Here is a 16,374-nt window from a genome sequence, read left to right as displayed (position 1 = left end):
AGGGAGAGAATAGTCTTGCTAATAGCCTAGGTAGCTATTAATCTCAGCAGAACACTTTGCACGTCAATCACACAAGATTTGGACAAGTTCTCGCACTGTACATGAGAAGGTATTAGAAAACAATCAATCTAGTGCGGCTGATATTGAGTATACCATACAGCAGCGTGCAGATCCTTCACCATTTCCATGCTCCTGGCATTTGGCTTCGCGGCTGTTTTGGACCTAAACGTGCGCGCTCTTTGCGTTCTTTGGCAGCCATGTGACGGTTGAAACGTGCGCTAGAAACGTTCATGGTTCGTTTGTTCCTTCTCTTGAATGTCCTAAAGGGCCATGCGAATTCCCAGTTCCATTCGACAACCAGAGAAGTGAACTCTGAGAGCAGGGCGTAACCAGGTTCCTGGTGATCCAGAACCCATTCGAAGCCCAGAACCCATTTTTGCTCCCAATCCCGCTGGAACACAATTCTCTGATCATCATAACGTCCTGGCGTCTCAATACTCGCTCGTTCACTAGCCACACATATCTCGGGATCCAAGTCCAAATAGACGAGCCAATCCAAAAACTGAGCACCAACGATGTAGCTGAACGAGACTTCCCGGCATCTTCGGAACATAGCTTGAAGTATTTTACAACGCCCGTATTGGATGTCACTGAGCATACCTCTGTCCATCGGGCCAATAGGACACTGAAATCCGCAAAGTAACCTATAGTCAGTGGCAGCAACGCCCGACCAAAATCTTCGGACTATCACCCGCTGGTTGTTTTGAAGATCTTCGCCTACAAAGAGCTCTAGATTTTTTTGCCAAAGCCATTGAGCCTCGCCAACTCTGAACCAAGAGCAAGGATCAACAATATGAACATCATCCAATGTGTTGAACTCGCAGACCATGTTTGTATCGTCAAGAAAACATCGATACGTGTCGACTGTGTTGGCGAAAGACGACTGTGAAGGATAGTAGTTCATTGCGAACGATAGAGGTGACTGGTTATATGACGTGAGTTCTGGTTTCACGCCGTATTGAAGGAGTAGTCGGCACAGATCCGGTCTGCTGTATAAAGCAGCGAACTTTTTTGTCTGTCAGATGAGTGCCTAAAAATGTTTACAGGTGCGACTCACATGAAGCAAGGAGTGTCCTCTAGCCTCTCGTAAGAACGGATGAAGAGCACCAGAAGTAATTCTTTCTTGGAACTCTCGAACGCTTCCTTTCTCTGTAATCTCCAGTATTCTTCTACTTATTCTTCCCACAGGATACGTGCGGAGGCTAGGAAAGATACTGTCGTATGGGTGCTGTTTGGTGAAAGTCATACCGAGGCCTAAGAACGTCCACACTGCAGAGACTTCGTCAGCCGTCCAAAGTATGTCTCTTTTGCGACTTTTGACATTGCCTTCTTGATCCTTGATTTCCCAGTCTTGGTAACGTATAACTTTACGACGGTGAAACCCAAGTCTTTCAAGGGCAGAGCGTACGAGTATTGTCTGCTGGGAATACCGGACGGGAGATGGCGCGGACGAGGACACGATATCGAGAGTTGTAGCAGTAGTTCTGGTACTTTTAAATTGGAAACAAGCCACAGGAGGGTTGGCGTAGCTTTTCAGCATTGTTTCTTGATTTCGAAGTAATATCGGGAACAAGCTCATCCTTTCAGCGTTCAATTAGCTCGCGAAGACTGGAAGATTCCGAACAAGACCTTACAAGATGCCGCTCTGGTTTATTGAAAGGCTGTTCGTGAGGATATCGATTTCGTTTTGTATGCGAGTCTCTAGGATTGTGATTTCCTTTGCCTTGAACCCAAGCTTGATCTCATTCTTGAGTTTAGCTCTGGATGAGTTAGACTGATATTGTGGCAGAGTGAGTTTCTTTACAAGGTCCACAAGTGGCTGTAAAGAACCTTCCAACTTTGAAGACACTTGAAGATCGCCATCGAAGGTGCTGGAAAGTGCATGTCCAGGAGTGATGATTGTTGCTCGAGAACCTTTTGCACATCCTCTAGCAACGCATTGAGCAGCTCCAATTTGCCCATAAGCCTCTGCAACTCTTTCGACGCACCTTTGACATTTTGTATAAACTCCCGTATAAGTGCGACAGACTGGATGAGTTGTATTGTTAGCGAAACCACGGCTATGCCGCTGGCGGCTCCAGAGAGGGCTTCCATTAGGAATAGCCTCGGAATGTTCGCAGGCGGAAAGTCACGGCGGTAGTCAAAAGAGCGAGATGGTAAGAAGGCAGACAAAGCTTCAAGCTGATGGGTAGGACATGTAGCCTTGCCAGACGCGAGCTGAAAGCGAGGTCTTGCAATTCAGCCTTGTAGGTGCCTACCGCAAAAGCCAAGCAACGTGCCGACACTAGATTGGTTGCCTGATATGCATGTAAAAGCTGGCCGGTCAGGGTCTGATGTGGCGTTGGCAGAAGAAGGCGATCATTCAGTTACCTACCTTGGTAAGGTGCTACAGCGGTGCGATCTGACCGGCCCCCAAACAGTTTATCCACCATTCTCGACATCACCACCGCCAAGGACCAAGACAGTAGATTCGAAAAGTATTCTTAGGTTGGCATTATCATTATCATAAAACCGTCTAAAGCAACAAACGAGTGAACCAATCATAACCAAATAGCGGGAGGAGGGTATCAAAACAACTGCGAAAACCAAAGAGACCCCCCCGTGTCAATCTAGACTCACCCATCGCCTCCTCCGTGATAACCGTTTACCAAAACAAAAACAAGAATAGCAATAAAGAAACAAAGAGGCAGCGAGGCAGCGAGGAAAGACACACCTCCCGATACAGGAGCCTGAAATCTTCGCGACATCTTCGAAAGGTCTGCGTAGAAGGGTGGCGAGCTAAGCATCTCCCAAGTTCTTCATGGGTGGATGGTGAGGCTTCAAAGTGTCGCGAGACATGCCGGGTCCAATAATCCGCAGATAAGATGCTCAGAATCCAGTCTTGAAGCCGTTGCTTTACATGTTCTCAATGACATGCGAGTTGATAGCGCTCTGGAAGCCATGGTTGTTACCGCCGTACTCCTGTGCTGCGGAACTCTGAACGCCCATTGGGTTACTGACGCCGTGGGAACTTGGGCCTTCGCCGACGGAGTCGGCCTGGGCGAGGGCGCTTTGGACGGTTTGATTTTGTGCTTTACCAAGTCAATACATGTTTTATATATGGTCAACGGAGGAAGACTGACCTGGCAAAAAGATGACTTTGCTGTTAGCACTCTTGGCCATGGCTTGCATGGCTTCGAGGTACCTGATCTGCATGGCGGGCGCACTGCTTAAGATATCGGCTGCCTGTCTACGCTCGGGCGTCAGTATATGTCTTACAAGCAGTTTGTACATTCAGAACTAACCTCATCAACTTAGCGGCCTCGACCTCGGCGCGAGCAGCAATGACCTTGGCTTCTCCGGTACGCTTGCTCTGCGCAGCCATAGAGAGCGAATCCTGGAGATCCTGGCTAAAGATGATGTCCTTGACAAGCATGGACTCAACCTCGACACCCCATCCAAGAGCCGTCTCCTCGATAATCTCTCGGATTGACTGGGCAATCTCCTCACGACGCTCAATCACATCCTGAAGCACACGTGCACCAACAACATGGCGAAGTGTCGTCTGCGTACGCTCAACGAGCGCCTGGCGGATGTTGGAAATGGAGAAAGCGGCCTTGTGCGGCGAAGTAATGCGGTAGTAGATGACAGATGTCAATTGCAAGGAAACGTTGTCCTTGGTCATGCAGACTTGCTTGGGGACTTCGACAATCTGAATCTTGATGTCGACTTGGACGAGCTGCTCGGATAGTGGGTTAACGTAAACGAGACCAGGATCGACGGCACGAGCGAATCGACCGAACTTGGTGACGAGGCCAACGTTTCCTTGGTTGACTGGCTTGTAAGGGTTGGGGCAGACGAAGCAGCATGGAATGGCACCGAGAGTACCGATACAGCCTCCCAAGGTGTTGATCTACGTATGTGAGAATGGCACATAGGATAAAAGACGCCTACTCGACTTACCATACCACCGTACCATCCATTCGTATCAGCATCGGCATCATCAGGCTGAAGAACCTTTGCGTAGCTGGGCTGGAGATCCTCTCGTCGCGGTGGCTGGACTTTGACAATCGGCTCATCAAGACGCGGTACTCCATTGCTACCACCGTTGACAGGTGCCTTTCCATTGACGTCGCTCATAGTCGCGGTGGCAAGTTGTTCGTTAGTAGTACTGCTATCGTATAGAATAGGCCTCGATGAAGAAGATGTAGACTCGGCGATCGTAGGAGGATACGTGTGTGACATTGTTTACAGGCATCGGGGTGTGGTTGACTTATATGCACTACAGCAGCCGCACATTCACAGGACCATGCATCTTGGAGCGGGGAAGCTAGCTTAGCTCGATCCCTGGCCCTTGTGCGCTAGCGTCTGGCCACCTCTTGGGGCTGTGCCACGCAACTGATCTCACCACTGCAAGCAACGAGCAAAGAGTGTTGCTGACAGGAAGGGGTGCGCATTCCATTATTGTCTAATACAAGGCTCACCAGGCTTCTCTACATCCAGTGACAGCCAGTTCCACTCCGACTAACCGTCCACATTCGCAGCGCGCATTCCGAAGTTTGTTGCGCACAATCATTCGAGAACTCATGTCACACACAACACCATGTCCAAGGCTTCCCACACTCGGCTAAGTCGGGACCCAAGCCCAGTGCACACCCTACCGGTCTACTCGTGACGTGCAAATCACCCTCAAGGCACACTCGATGTATGTAAACGGGCCATACAGAGCGCATACCCAAGATGTCCGACGTCAGCGATTTGGCCGTTCGGCAAGGCACCCAATTCAGCCATCTCGGCAATATCACGCGCCTCATGGATCGGGCAACGTGTGTGTTGACCCCCGGGCACAGTTTTCAGCCCTGTAGGTGGATGTTCGTGGCGAATGCTCGGCTGCGGATATGGTCAATATGGGTTGGTCGGAGAGGCCTTAACAAGGCTGGTGAAGTGGTGCTTTTCCGACGTGAGTTATTTCCGACATGTAGGCGCGCTGGCACAGAAGCGTCGTAAGGCATCGCAGTTGGAGTTGGTGGAGGCCATTTGTTCTTCACGGCACAGTCGCAAACAACCTCTTTTGTCTTTTGAGTCGCTTCATTATTTGAGTCGCTAACTGTCTATCCCACAAACGAGACGCCACGGCGGTACTGCATACTCGGCGTATGTCCTCGGCGCTTGTCCTTATCGCATTCCGTACGTTCATACTCGGGTCCGCACCGGTCAATGTATCGCTCGTGAGGTATTTGGCTGCGCCATTATATCGCTGGCAACCATCGTTAAACCCCGCGTACTCGTTATCGTTGGTCTGGATCTCTTTACGGTCCGCCGGTGAGCAACAATTCTCTCAGCGCGCAGTAGGTATTGGTGCCATAGCGATGCACAGCCCGTTCAGGCCGTCAATCAGACAGTTTCTCTTTGGCGTCTTATTCTAACTCTATTGGACCCATTGCAAAGTAGTTGTTCCAGGGCAAGACCTTGTTGCTGGTCTATTTTGTGGTCGCGTCTTTGCTCGCCCTGAAGAGGCACGGTCAACACGGTCTATATATACTGTTCGACTACCGCGCCGCAACCCTGTGCCATGGTCCTGTTACCGCGCCACACATGGCTTTCCAGGTACTTAAGCGCCGATGGGTCATTTATCTGGCCTACTTGAAGACCTTTTTAGTGCAATGATTCGACACCTAGGACTTTGGTATGACTTCGATTTACCGCATACAGCTTGAAGTCGCCCCAAGTAATGCCTTTTTATCAGGTACCAAGGATGTATCTACAGAATACGGACAAGGCGACAGCGGAGTAATCAAGGCGACGTATCGGGTACATCACAATATACATATACTTATCACTACTCCATACACCCCTTGTCGTCGTCAAATCCATGCCTCTCCGCTCAGGGTATGCCTCTCAAGGGTTGAAGCATGACACGCTCCATCTGACCTCTTCGGCGCCAGCACAAAAACGTGTTAGCGTCAACTACTAAGTATACATAAACCCCTCCCTGGCCCTTCTCTTCTTCTTCAAATCACTTCTGCAGTAACGTGGAAGACCGAAAAAAACGCAAAGTTGTACTTTTATGGCACCAAAAGCGCCATGGATCCAGAACATGTTCTGGCGGAGACTTGTGTTGCTTTTGATTCAAGACAGCTGCGATTGACGATACAAGGTATTTACCATGTGATCTTGATTTCCAAAAACATGGGGCAGCACGGCCATGTGGCGGATACTGAGTGATTTCGAACACACCAAAAAGAAGCCTCGAGAGGCATACCGAGTCCAAAATGAGGTTTCATGTGTTCATTTCGTCTACAAAAGTATTTGTCTTATTCCTCGACCCTTTCAAAATACTCTTACAGCACATACATGTCACTCTGAATAATCCAAAACGTCCAAGCTGGCATGCCATGGTCGCTCGCTCAAAAACACAACACATGCAATATGGAAGATGCGTATGACAACATATGAGATGATACAAAACTAAAATCGGATATAGTGATAGGAGAAGCTCCAGCTCCGAAAGTGATCAACAAGAATGGAGTGAAAAAGAATAGCAGGATGTCTGCTTTACGAAGGAAGGACGCTCTTGTCAGTCGTCCCGTTCCCGTTTCCTAGTATCGGGCGACTTTCCTTCTGCTGTGGCTCGCCACAAGCCCATTTCGTGGCTGCGTTGACCATGTTGGCGAATATCGGGTCAATGTGCTTGACCCAGAGTGCTGCACTCCGGTAAAGGATGTAGTAGAAAACGGCAATGGCAATGAGGATGTGTGTCGTCGATCCACGCTGGAGGTCCTGTTGCTCTCCCTTTTCGTTCTTGGGCGGGTTCATTGCGGAAGGTAGGTAGATCATCCAGGTAAGCACGGACTTGATGAACGTGTTGTGCAGCAAGTATACAGGGAAACTGACGCGACCGAGGAAGTTGAAAACAGGGGAGGTGAGGAGTTTACGGGCGTTTCGCGAGAAGAAGATTCCGAGGAGGACGAATGCAGCGCCGAGGTGGTCCCAGTATCGTCGGATATCAGTCTTTTCGGCTGTCAGGCTGTGCATGATTGTTGCCATTGTGTGCGACCAGCGTGTGTTGTTGGCCGAGTCTTGGGGAAATCCTGCCATGAACATGCCGCAGATTATCATGAGTGCGGGGATGGGGGCGGGCAGGACAGAAGTGGCGGCGTCCTTGTAGTGGTTGTGTAACTCGGCTACGAACATGCCTGTGACGATGTTGAGGCCTTTGATGGAGCCAACTGTAAGGTCTGCCATGGTTAGTAATTGCGCTGCTCCCCAACCGGTTCGAGATATACACACCTTTGCCAACTTGCCAGAAGTAGGCGTACATGACTGCGTACACGATGAATCGTGCTTTCGGTCGGACCAGAATTGTAGCAAGCATGGTCGTGTACACCAAGAACGCGCCCTCCAAGAACAAATGCAGTGTCCATTGTGTGCCATCGTACTCGTCCCAGCCTGTTGTCCACGTCTGCGTCTGCGCCTTGAAGAGCGACTTGAGGGCCATCCACAATGAAGGCTCCTGTCGGTGCCAACCTTGTCGTATCCACTGCGCATCGACGTGCTTGGTCATGTGGTATGCGTTCGTGTTCGCCATGAACCACGTAACGACTGTCGCAGCCATGGTGGGGAGAATCAGCCTTCCTGAGCGCGCGAGCGCGCTTCGTGCAATGCCGTGGAACGCTGCATCGTGGTTTCCCTGACGCGACTTGGAAATCGGTCCAATCGAATTGACGTATCCGGTTACGAGGAAGAACAAGGCGACGGCGCTGCGGCCTCCGACGGCGAGACGAAAGAAGGGTAGTTGGAAGAGGTGCGGCGCGGTTTTGGGGTCGTGGGCTGGCTGGTGTAGCCATGGTACAAAGGCAGTACACAAGTGACCGCATACCACCATGAAGGAAGCGATACCTCTGAGGCCCTATAGGACAGACTGTTAGCCGCAACTCTCACAGATGGGGTGGTGGCAGCGAGAACGACTTACATCTATCCAGTTGGCGTCGCGAGGAGGCATTGTGTCAGTATGGAAGAATTGTGCAAAAAACCAAAGAAAAGTCTACTATTCAAGGAATGTGAGAATCTTAGATCTATAGTGTGACCAGGCGCGCTGCCGTGGCTTCGAATGGTTTGCTGATGCAGTGCCCAGGTGGCTTCGTATTTGGATGGTGCCGAATCCCGACAAAGACACGTACCAAGAAAACAAAGAAAGACGGCGCTCGTAATGATAAATCGCCTGCAGCAAAAAGGCCAAGGTCAACAACGGTAAAGAGGGGAGCAGAAGGACAGAAGCAAAGTGTAAATGTAAACCCGCAGTTGGCCCATGGGCTTGACGACCCCGGCCCACACCGGTGGGGGCTACATCTTTTCAGGAACGCGCGCCCTGCAGATAGACGCGACTCACTGGGCACATGGCACACGCTTGGATAATGCCGAGAGACTATCGGGAAGGTCGGTTTAGCACTCTCCCTTCCCACGCCCTCAGTGGTTTGCGGGCGCGGCTCAAACCCCCAGGAAATGCTTGACTGTAATGGCAGGACTCTACCAAGCAGATCAACCCTGAGCCACTACGAGGTTGGTGCTCATGTCGCGTGCCCGGGCAGATGGAGCAAGAAGGGAAATGGTGCATCTTGCGCTAAACGACTCCGAGGCTGCTCATCTGGCGTTTACCACAACTCCATCGCGTAGCGCTCTCCTGACCATGGTTCCTTAAAACTGAAATCCCCCGCCCCTCCCCCGGGTTGTGTCACAGCCATCACGGCAGGAATTGGCGGGTCTCAACATTTTTCGTAACCAGTTCCTCTCTAAACACTCTGGATACGACATCGGCATCAGCCTGCAGTCACGAACCACGATACGGGCATCACGAAGGACGGTAATCGTAATGCCCGCGTAGTCGGATGACGATACCGAAAGACCATTCATCGCCACATGGGCGCGTCGCACTAGCCTACGCCTCGTGGAATCAAGCACGCGGAGGAACGTCTCGCTGTCTTGGCATGCTGACGTGGAGGGCCGCTTTAACCGAGACAGCACCCCCCTGAGTCAAGTCAGGGGTTGCCGAAACGCATGGTAATTTGCCAGGTCTCGAGTTTGCGATAGATTGGCGTTTCAAAATGGGCGGCAGCACATGTCTTGTCCATCATGGCATTCGGAACGTTGCCAATGCTTAATCGCACATGGTGTCGGCGATGTGTGTCTGGGACTCTGGGGTAAAACCAGCTGAGCCAGGGTTCTTGAGAAACCTACGCAATCAGGAAGAACACATTTCCACTACCACGCCTCGTCCGAACTCAAAGGTTACTAAGCCTGACTCAGAATTCGAGATGCGCCATCAACGCCATTGTCATTTTACTCTGCCCGCCTTGCCCATCGTAGCATGCCGCAGCTGCTCAAATCCGCTACTGAGGACTTTAGGTAGCGTGCTCGCAGTCGTCGGGCGTTATCTTCGCGCACGATACCTCAAGCGAGAATTCTGGAGCGTTCTCCGGAGTGATAGTATTGTCATTGCCCTGGTACAATCTGGTTAGCAGAGGTTGCGATGCATGGTTGCAGTTCCCGAGGAATGGAGGGTCTTGCAACCAATGTAACATCTCCCGCAGATATGTTCCGACAATAGTCTCATCCATACTGCGCAGTTCGTCGGTCTTCCACGAGCATGAGCACCAAGAGGAACAAGGTGTACACCACGTTAGTCGGAACATTGACATCGCCATATTGCGAGACACTTCCACAACCTTAATCGCTGAGTGACTGGGCATAGTTGCAACATCTTCCTATTCGGGTTTGAACATGTCTGACGCCACGAATGCAACCATAGAAACTACAAGGACCAGGTCTCCCTAAACATTTCTTTTACGAAACAAAAAATAGACACTCGTTGTAAACCATTGACATGGTCAACGCCCTCGACTCCCAGTCATACAAACAAAACGTAATAGTACAGACCAAGAAAGAATGATGAGAAGCCCCGAACCCTTGTTCAGAGCGACAATCAATCCATGTCCAGGTCATCGAGTTCCAGATCCAGACCTGCATACTACACATTTTGGTCCCCTTCCCCAGCCTCGTCATGGTGCATTTCCGTCGCATGGAACGCGTCACCAAAAGCTGAATCATCAACGAGATCCAGACCCAAGTTGTCGTCGTGTCCATAATCCGCCAAAGCATCTCCTGCACTGTCAATGTTGTCGAAACTACCAAAGTCGGCTGTGTCGAACATGCTGCCTGCGTCAGCTTCAATGTTGGACGAGGACATGCCGCCGACGTTGTTTGTGCGCTGATTGCTGTTGTTGTTGTTGTTGTCGTTATTCATGTTGGGTTGTTGGACGTTGCCAGTCGACTGTTGTGCATTGCCAGATTGGTCGTTCATCGTCCAGTCTTCGGTCTTGTCTCCTGCACCGGCCATGCCGGACATTTCTACGTCCAAATCGAGGAGGTCAGCTCCCACGTCAAGACTTGTGTCTTGCTGATCGAATGTGGATGTTTGGTTCATGTTACCGTGTGGCGCATTGGGTGTACCGGTGGCAGACTGCGATTGACTCGGCGGCTGTGATAACCTGGGTAGTGACATATTGCCAATAGGTGTACCGTTCAGTGATCCTGATCCGTACTGATCCAGCAGACCTGCGGCAGAGTTCTCCTCCATAGTTCCTTGGTTGTTCATGCCATTCGATGCTCCGTTTGCTTCCTGCTGAGCCCCATTGCCATTCATCTGCGCCTTTGGAGGAGAGGGCGCTTGCGGCTCAATGAACCCACCCTTGTCTACGCAGACAACCGCCTTCTTCGCATCAAACGTAACTCCCAGCGACCTCTCCAACTCTTGTACGACTCCTTCGACCGGGTTCGCGTCCTCGCCGTCGCTCTCGGTAGAGCGGGAAAGGTCTCGTAGTCGTCGTTCGGCCTTGATGTACGTTCGGGTACGCTTCAATTGTGCCACCTTCTTCGCATGTTCGGCCTTCATCTTGTCAATCTCGGCCTGCTCGTTCTTTGTGTACTCTGCTACGCGCTTCTCAAAGTCCTTGAGTTGTTCGGCGTCGAGCTTGTAGTAGTTCTTGACCTGGTAGTTCTCTTTGCCTGGCTCCACATTTTCCGCTCCAGGAACGTCCAGAATGCCTGCAGTAAGCGGGGCGAGCTCGCCCATGAGGCCCAGACCTAGATCGATGGGCGCAATCTTGCCAACAGCGTAAGGTGACGAGAAGATCTCCTCCATCCACTCGTGGTGCTGCTTGTAACGCGACAAGCTTATCTCGCGCGGAGTGAGGAAGTCAAAGGCATCTTGTGTCGCATTCTCTTCTTCTTCAAGTGAATTGTCGGGTGCTAGCGGGCCTGCCACGGGTTGGCGAGGTTGAGGCTGAGTGGGCAGACGTTGGCGTTTGGCTGGCGGAGGTTGCGCAGGATACGGTCGGCCTGGTTGCATGGGGTTGTAGTAGGGCTGCGGGCCTCTCATGGCCTGCTGTCCAAATTCTACTTTTGGCCAGTTGGCTTGGTCGACCAGCATGAACTCCTTGCGCATCAACGGCCCGGCTTGCTGTAATTGAGCGCGCATCTGCAACTGGGCCTGAACTTCTCGAGGAATGGGTATTTGAGAGGCAGGCATTCTGCTCTGGGGGTCTGCCGGCTTGTAGTGGACAAGCCAGAGATTGGGATCGATGGTGCCCGGGCCTGCAGCGATTCGATAGCGGTGGCGCGCGTGCATGGCGTATGGTTCGTGAGGGTAGTGGTATCCGCTGTTGTGGACAAGGACCTGGAGAGTCTATGTCATGTTAGGCCATTGACGCGGGACCCGTGTCTTCTGGAAACGTACATATCCGCGTATGTTCATGTCATATGCGGTTTCGGCATCAGCCCATACCATGCCGTCCGAAGCGAACATGGTGCCCATGCGCGGGGGCTGCCATGTGAGGATGACAGTGCCATCTTGGGGAGGTGCTGAGAGGAAGGTCCACGCGACGGGCGACGTGTCGCGCACAATCTGCGGGCCTTTGATCAGGTACTCGAGGGCCTGGGGAGCTTGAAGGCCCGGGAGAGTCGGGAAGCGGTACGAGGATATCAGGTGCACATGGGCAAGCAGGTGGTTCGGCACCTGCGCACTCGGGTCGGGCGCATGCCCGTAGCCTTGATTCATGCCATACATGGTTGCTGAGGTAATGCGACAGAGGCGCCGCGTCGGTCGATGCGCTTGGGGTGGTGGTGATGCAGCAGGCGCGGAAAGCTGGCGTTGATGTCTGGAATCTTTGGCGCAGGCGCGTTGAGCACCGCGCGACTGCCAAGACTATCCCACATGCGGTTAGCGCCATTTGCCTTCTTCTCCACATCTACGCTAGTCCACAAGATGGTCTCCATGTGTCAATCGCCAGTGCCTTTGCCTCCACGGCTGGCAGATGATTCGGAGAGAATCAAGTGACTATACTGTGGAGAAGAGAGTTCTGTCGTGACAAGCTCTCGATTTGGAATTGCGGAGAACAGTTCATGGCAGGCGAGTGTAACTGCAACCTGCTTCAGTGAGTCCCAGTTCCAAAACACCGATACCACCAAGTCCTCATCTCATCATATGTTTAACCGTACATCTACCCCTCCACTCCCTCCACAGCCCTCGGGATCACATACGCCTCCCATTTCTCCTCACTATCGGCCTCTCTCCACACATCTATTCCGCCTGCAACTCCATTCTCATCAACTTGCCAATCCCCCCTCTCTACCATGCCCCTCCAGCTCTTCAGCACGTCGACAAGACTCTGCTCATGGTGGTTCTCAAGCGGCTGATAACCTGGACGATACAAGTCCACATGACTATTTTCTCCAGTTCTCCTTCGACCAAACCTGCTCCCCTCGCTCCTCCTGGCATACCCGTTGGCCCCAATACCAAAGGGCAGAACAAATACACACTCGTCTTCGGACTTTCATCTCAGAAGCCGGGCGCAAGTATAGGCCTGCCGGATACGTTGTGGTGCTGCTGAATTGTGGAAAGAGCTGGGCTATGCGCTCGCCGTTGCGAGCATTGAGAACTGTCTCGTCAGTGTAATCTGACTCGAAGCGGAAAAGCAAGATGGGAGGGATTTCGGACGTAGAGGAAGAGAGACGAGAGCGGAATGGCTGGAGATGTTCAGACGCGAAGTCAGTGTATTTATCACATGCATTTGGTGCAGTCACAACTTACCTGGTCAAGTAAGGCAGTATCGTTGAGCACTTCGAGGCCGGGGGCAATCATTTGGAAGCGTGGACGTCGCACCCGCCGAAGGAAATCGTAAGCGAATCTTCGGGGCAGGTCCGTAGCTTCAAGCACGTTGCTGTCGACAAGTCTATCTACAGCCTCCGCAGCTTCTGCGGTGTCGGCCGTTGAAGGCATGCGAGCTTCGATAGATTCTACAAGGCGATTGAAAGCGTCGATGTTCTCCTCCAGCATGATTTCGTTGTATGGGATAAACTCCCATGGATCGAAGCGCTCATGGACGTAATTACGGTGCTGGACTGGTGGCGGAGTAGCAATTCTTCCTTTACGAATCTGAGCCAGCCAAAATTCCAAAGCAGCTTCCAACGGATACCAAACTTCTTGTTCAAATATCATGTCTGTATCGTAGATAGTCGGACTCATTATGCAAAGGTGTGTTTCCTGGTCATATCTACAGCGACGCATCAGCTTTTTCCGCATAAAAAAAGACACATGGTGGTACCGCAGAACTTACACTAACCCACAGAAGTGACCTGTGAAGTTACTCATAGCGTAAAGCACCAGAAACCTGCCCTCCTCTGGCCAATCTTCTTCCTGCTCAAACATGAATTCAGGCTCAGCAAGATTTTGCACCCAGTAGAAGAAAAATAGATCAACTTTGGATTCTGGATCGCTGATAACTCGGGCATGTTGAAGAAATTGCACAAGATCAGGTGCAAGGTCAGCTCGAACGGCTTCAGCTGCGTCGCCAAATGTATCGAACCAATTCCGACAGGAGGATTCGAGAGACTCTGCGCTGCGACCTGAGCCAATCCAGCCGTGGCGCAAAATCTCGTTGTGTAGCGCGATGCATCGGTCGACGTTCATGGTTAGCAATGAAATGACGATACTAAGAACAAGTGGTTATTCGTCGATCGACGTGATGTCCCTTGTCACATTGTTTTTCAAACGCGTAGCTGTCCCGTGTGGGATGTCCTAGTCATCGTGCGGTGCAGTCGATGGAACAAGGGGCTAGTAAGGAATAAGTGTGTATTAGCGCCAAAGTGGGCTAGCGTTCCTCCCCATACTACTGTTGCAGGATGCTGCCTACCTGAAACTAACCCTTCACTCTACTGCCATCCTAGATCATCCTGGTTACCAGGTAGGTACAAGCTGCGGCGGAACGACTGCGTGGCGACGCTAGGTAGCGAGGCAGAGAAGACAGAGTATGCACGCGTCATAATGAAAGAATCTGCTGTTGGGTCCTACTCGCCATACAAGCATGGAGCGTGTGTGTGTCTTCGTGGTAGTTTACAAACTTGGGATTGCGAGGCTTCTTGTGGTGACGCTGGAGGGGCTGGCGTACCGGTAACTGCGACATCACCAGGGAAGCATGCGCTCGGCAACTGCGCGCCGCACTCGATACTATCCCCTGGAGCACTCGTTTTCGTTCATCATGAGATACTCGTATCCAGCGACTCTTTCTCTTTCCGCCACAGAGCGAGTTGGTAGGTTCCCTACCCTAAGCTTTCACGCCCGCGCTAATTGTGGGGTAGGCCTCGGCTTAATGTAGCTTAATCTCGACGCCCTGCGAGATCGTTCTTCCTCGACCAACAAACCCGTCATCTCTTCATTTCTACGAAGCTTTCGATCGCCGGCATCGAACCATGTGCCGCTGTTGCAGTGACGAGAACCGGGTTGCCATTTCCGCGTCGAGGTGAGACAAGGCGCAATGTGTGCCGGACCGGTTGGCCGCCACTAGATCCACAGCTATATGTGAGAGATTGGCGGGTACAATTAGATTGATTGAGAGAAGTGGTCACGCAGTGCACGTCAAGTATGTTCAAAGCAAGAGGCAAGCCATACGCTGTTTCCCGGATATTGATGTGCAGCGCTCTAACCATGAAGCGGACACCTTGCCTCCATCTTCGGGTCGAGGTACTTTGAGCATTTGCTGGAGATCATCTTTATATAGAGTCTTGGATACCTCAACTTTCGACGCTCCGACTATCAATCTTCATCGTACCCGTAAGCAGAGATTCTTTGCTTCTAATCACCATCATGTTTGGAAAAGCAGCTATCGTCAACGCGCTCGTGAGTGCCGTATCCGCAGGTTCGTTGGCATTGTCCACGCATATTCCACGTCGCTGATTAGAGCAGGCACAATTCTTTGGGATGGCCGCTTCAACGAGATGACGTCTTCTTCCGATCTGGACAAATGGTCCTGGGCAAACCAAGTGGGCAGTACGTACTACATAAAGGCTATACGTCAAACACTACTGACATTCGCCTCTTCCTCTTCCAGATTACCAATACTACATCCATGGATCAGGTGCTACTACCAAATACGTAAATCTTTCACCAAACTACAAGAACCCTGGGGACACTGGCAGCAAGCAAGGTGCCAAAATCACGATCGACAACACAGCCAAGTGGAACAGTGACATGTGGAGGACGGAGCTCATCCCTCAGACAAAAGCCGCTATCAACAAAGGCACCGTCTATTATCACTTCTCGATCAAGAGGTCCACTACCAACGTTCCAAGTGCGACGAACGAACACCAGATCTGTTTCTTCGAGAGCCATTTCACAGAGTTGAAGTACGGATGGGTCAACGGAGAGTCTGGCACTAGCAACACCAACCTGTAAGATGATCACGCAACAAAAATCCAGTAAGAAACCCATACTAATCTCGACAATAGGCAGTGGATGGTGGGTGGCCAGAGCAAGTGGAAGGTCGAGCTCAAGGCCGACGAATGGCACAACGTGGCTTACGAGATCAACTTCTCATCCAACCAGGTTACCTTTTGGCACTCGACTGGTAACAGCACGCTCGTCAAGACTGCTGGACCATTCTCCACTAGCACTTCTTCAAACGGCGCTGACTGGCATCTTGGTGTTCTCCGCCTACCCCGCCAGGGTAACGATGGAACGGGTGCGGAAGACTGGTTCTTCTCTGGGACATACGTTGAGAGCGGTCCGCTCACTACTTCAGTCGCCAGCCCTGCAGCATAGATGTGTATCACGTCGTGGGTGGTGTGGGGTTAGAGCACATGTACATATTGGTTTGGTTTGAGTATTCTGCATGTAGCATGCTTGAAGAAGTAGCCTTGTCCCTTCTTGTCAGCTATCAGACCAGAACTCTCTCCACACTGTGCCATCTTCCGCAATAGATCATGGCTTGCCGAACATACTGTACC

The 16,374-nt window shown here is 51.5% G+C and overlaps 4 protein-coding genes across 4 annotated transcripts; 1 reads left to right on the top strand and 3 right to left on the bottom strand.

The window, feature by feature from the left end:
* Nucleotides 1-2,955: 2,955 nt before the first annotated feature.
* On the bottom strand, nt 2,956-4,179 carry ACET3X_007803 (uncharacterized protein; the record flags this gene model as incomplete). Its single annotated transcript, XM_069453989.1, has 4 exons — nt 2,956-3,131; nt 3,183-3,285; nt 3,341-3,952; nt 4,003-4,179. 4 exons carry the CDS (start codon nt 4,177-4,179, stop codon nt 2,956-2,958), a joined length of 1,068 nt encoding a protein of 355 aa, XP_069304966.1.
* A 2,415-nt stretch (nt 4,180-6,594) lies between these two features.
* ACET3X_007802 (uncharacterized protein) lies at nt 6,595-8,041 on the bottom strand (the record flags this gene model as incomplete). The annotated part of the gene is made up of 3 exons (XM_069453988.1): nt 6,595-7,277; nt 7,330-7,948; nt 8,012-8,041. 3 exons carry the CDS (start codon nt 8,039-8,041, stop codon nt 6,595-6,597), a joined length of 1,332 nt encoding a protein of 443 aa, XP_069304965.1.
* Nucleotides 8,042-10,063: 2,022 nt separating this feature from the next.
* Nucleotides 10,064-12,160, bottom strand: ACET3X_007801 (uncharacterized protein; the record flags this gene model as incomplete). The annotated part of the gene is made up of 2 exons (XM_069453987.1): nt 10,064-11,779; nt 11,831-12,160. The coding sequence occupies 2 exons, from the start codon at nt 12,158-12,160 to the stop codon at nt 10,064-10,066; spliced, it is 2,046 nt and encodes a 681-aa protein (XP_069304964.1).
* A 3,075-nt stretch (nt 12,161-15,235) lies between these two features.
* ACET3X_007800 (uncharacterized protein) lies at nt 15,236-16,189 on the top strand (the record flags this gene model as incomplete). The annotated part of the gene is made up of 4 exons (XM_069453986.1): nt 15,236-15,287; nt 15,335-15,418; nt 15,480-15,819; nt 15,877-16,189. 4 exons carry the CDS (start codon nt 15,236-15,238, stop codon nt 16,187-16,189), a joined length of 789 nt encoding a protein of 262 aa, XP_069304963.1.
* Between the last annotated feature and the right edge of the window lie 185 nt (nt 16,190-16,374).

This window comes from Alternaria dauci, chromosome 7, assembly GCF_042100115.1.
Source record: "Alternaria dauci strain A2016 chromosome 7, whole genome shotgun sequence".
NCBI lineage: Eukaryota > Fungi > Ascomycota > Dothideomycetes > Pleosporales > Pleosporaceae > Alternaria > Alternaria dauci.
The sequence above is the reverse complement of the archived record's forward strand: the minus strand, read 5'-3'. Positions and strand labels throughout refer to the sequence as shown.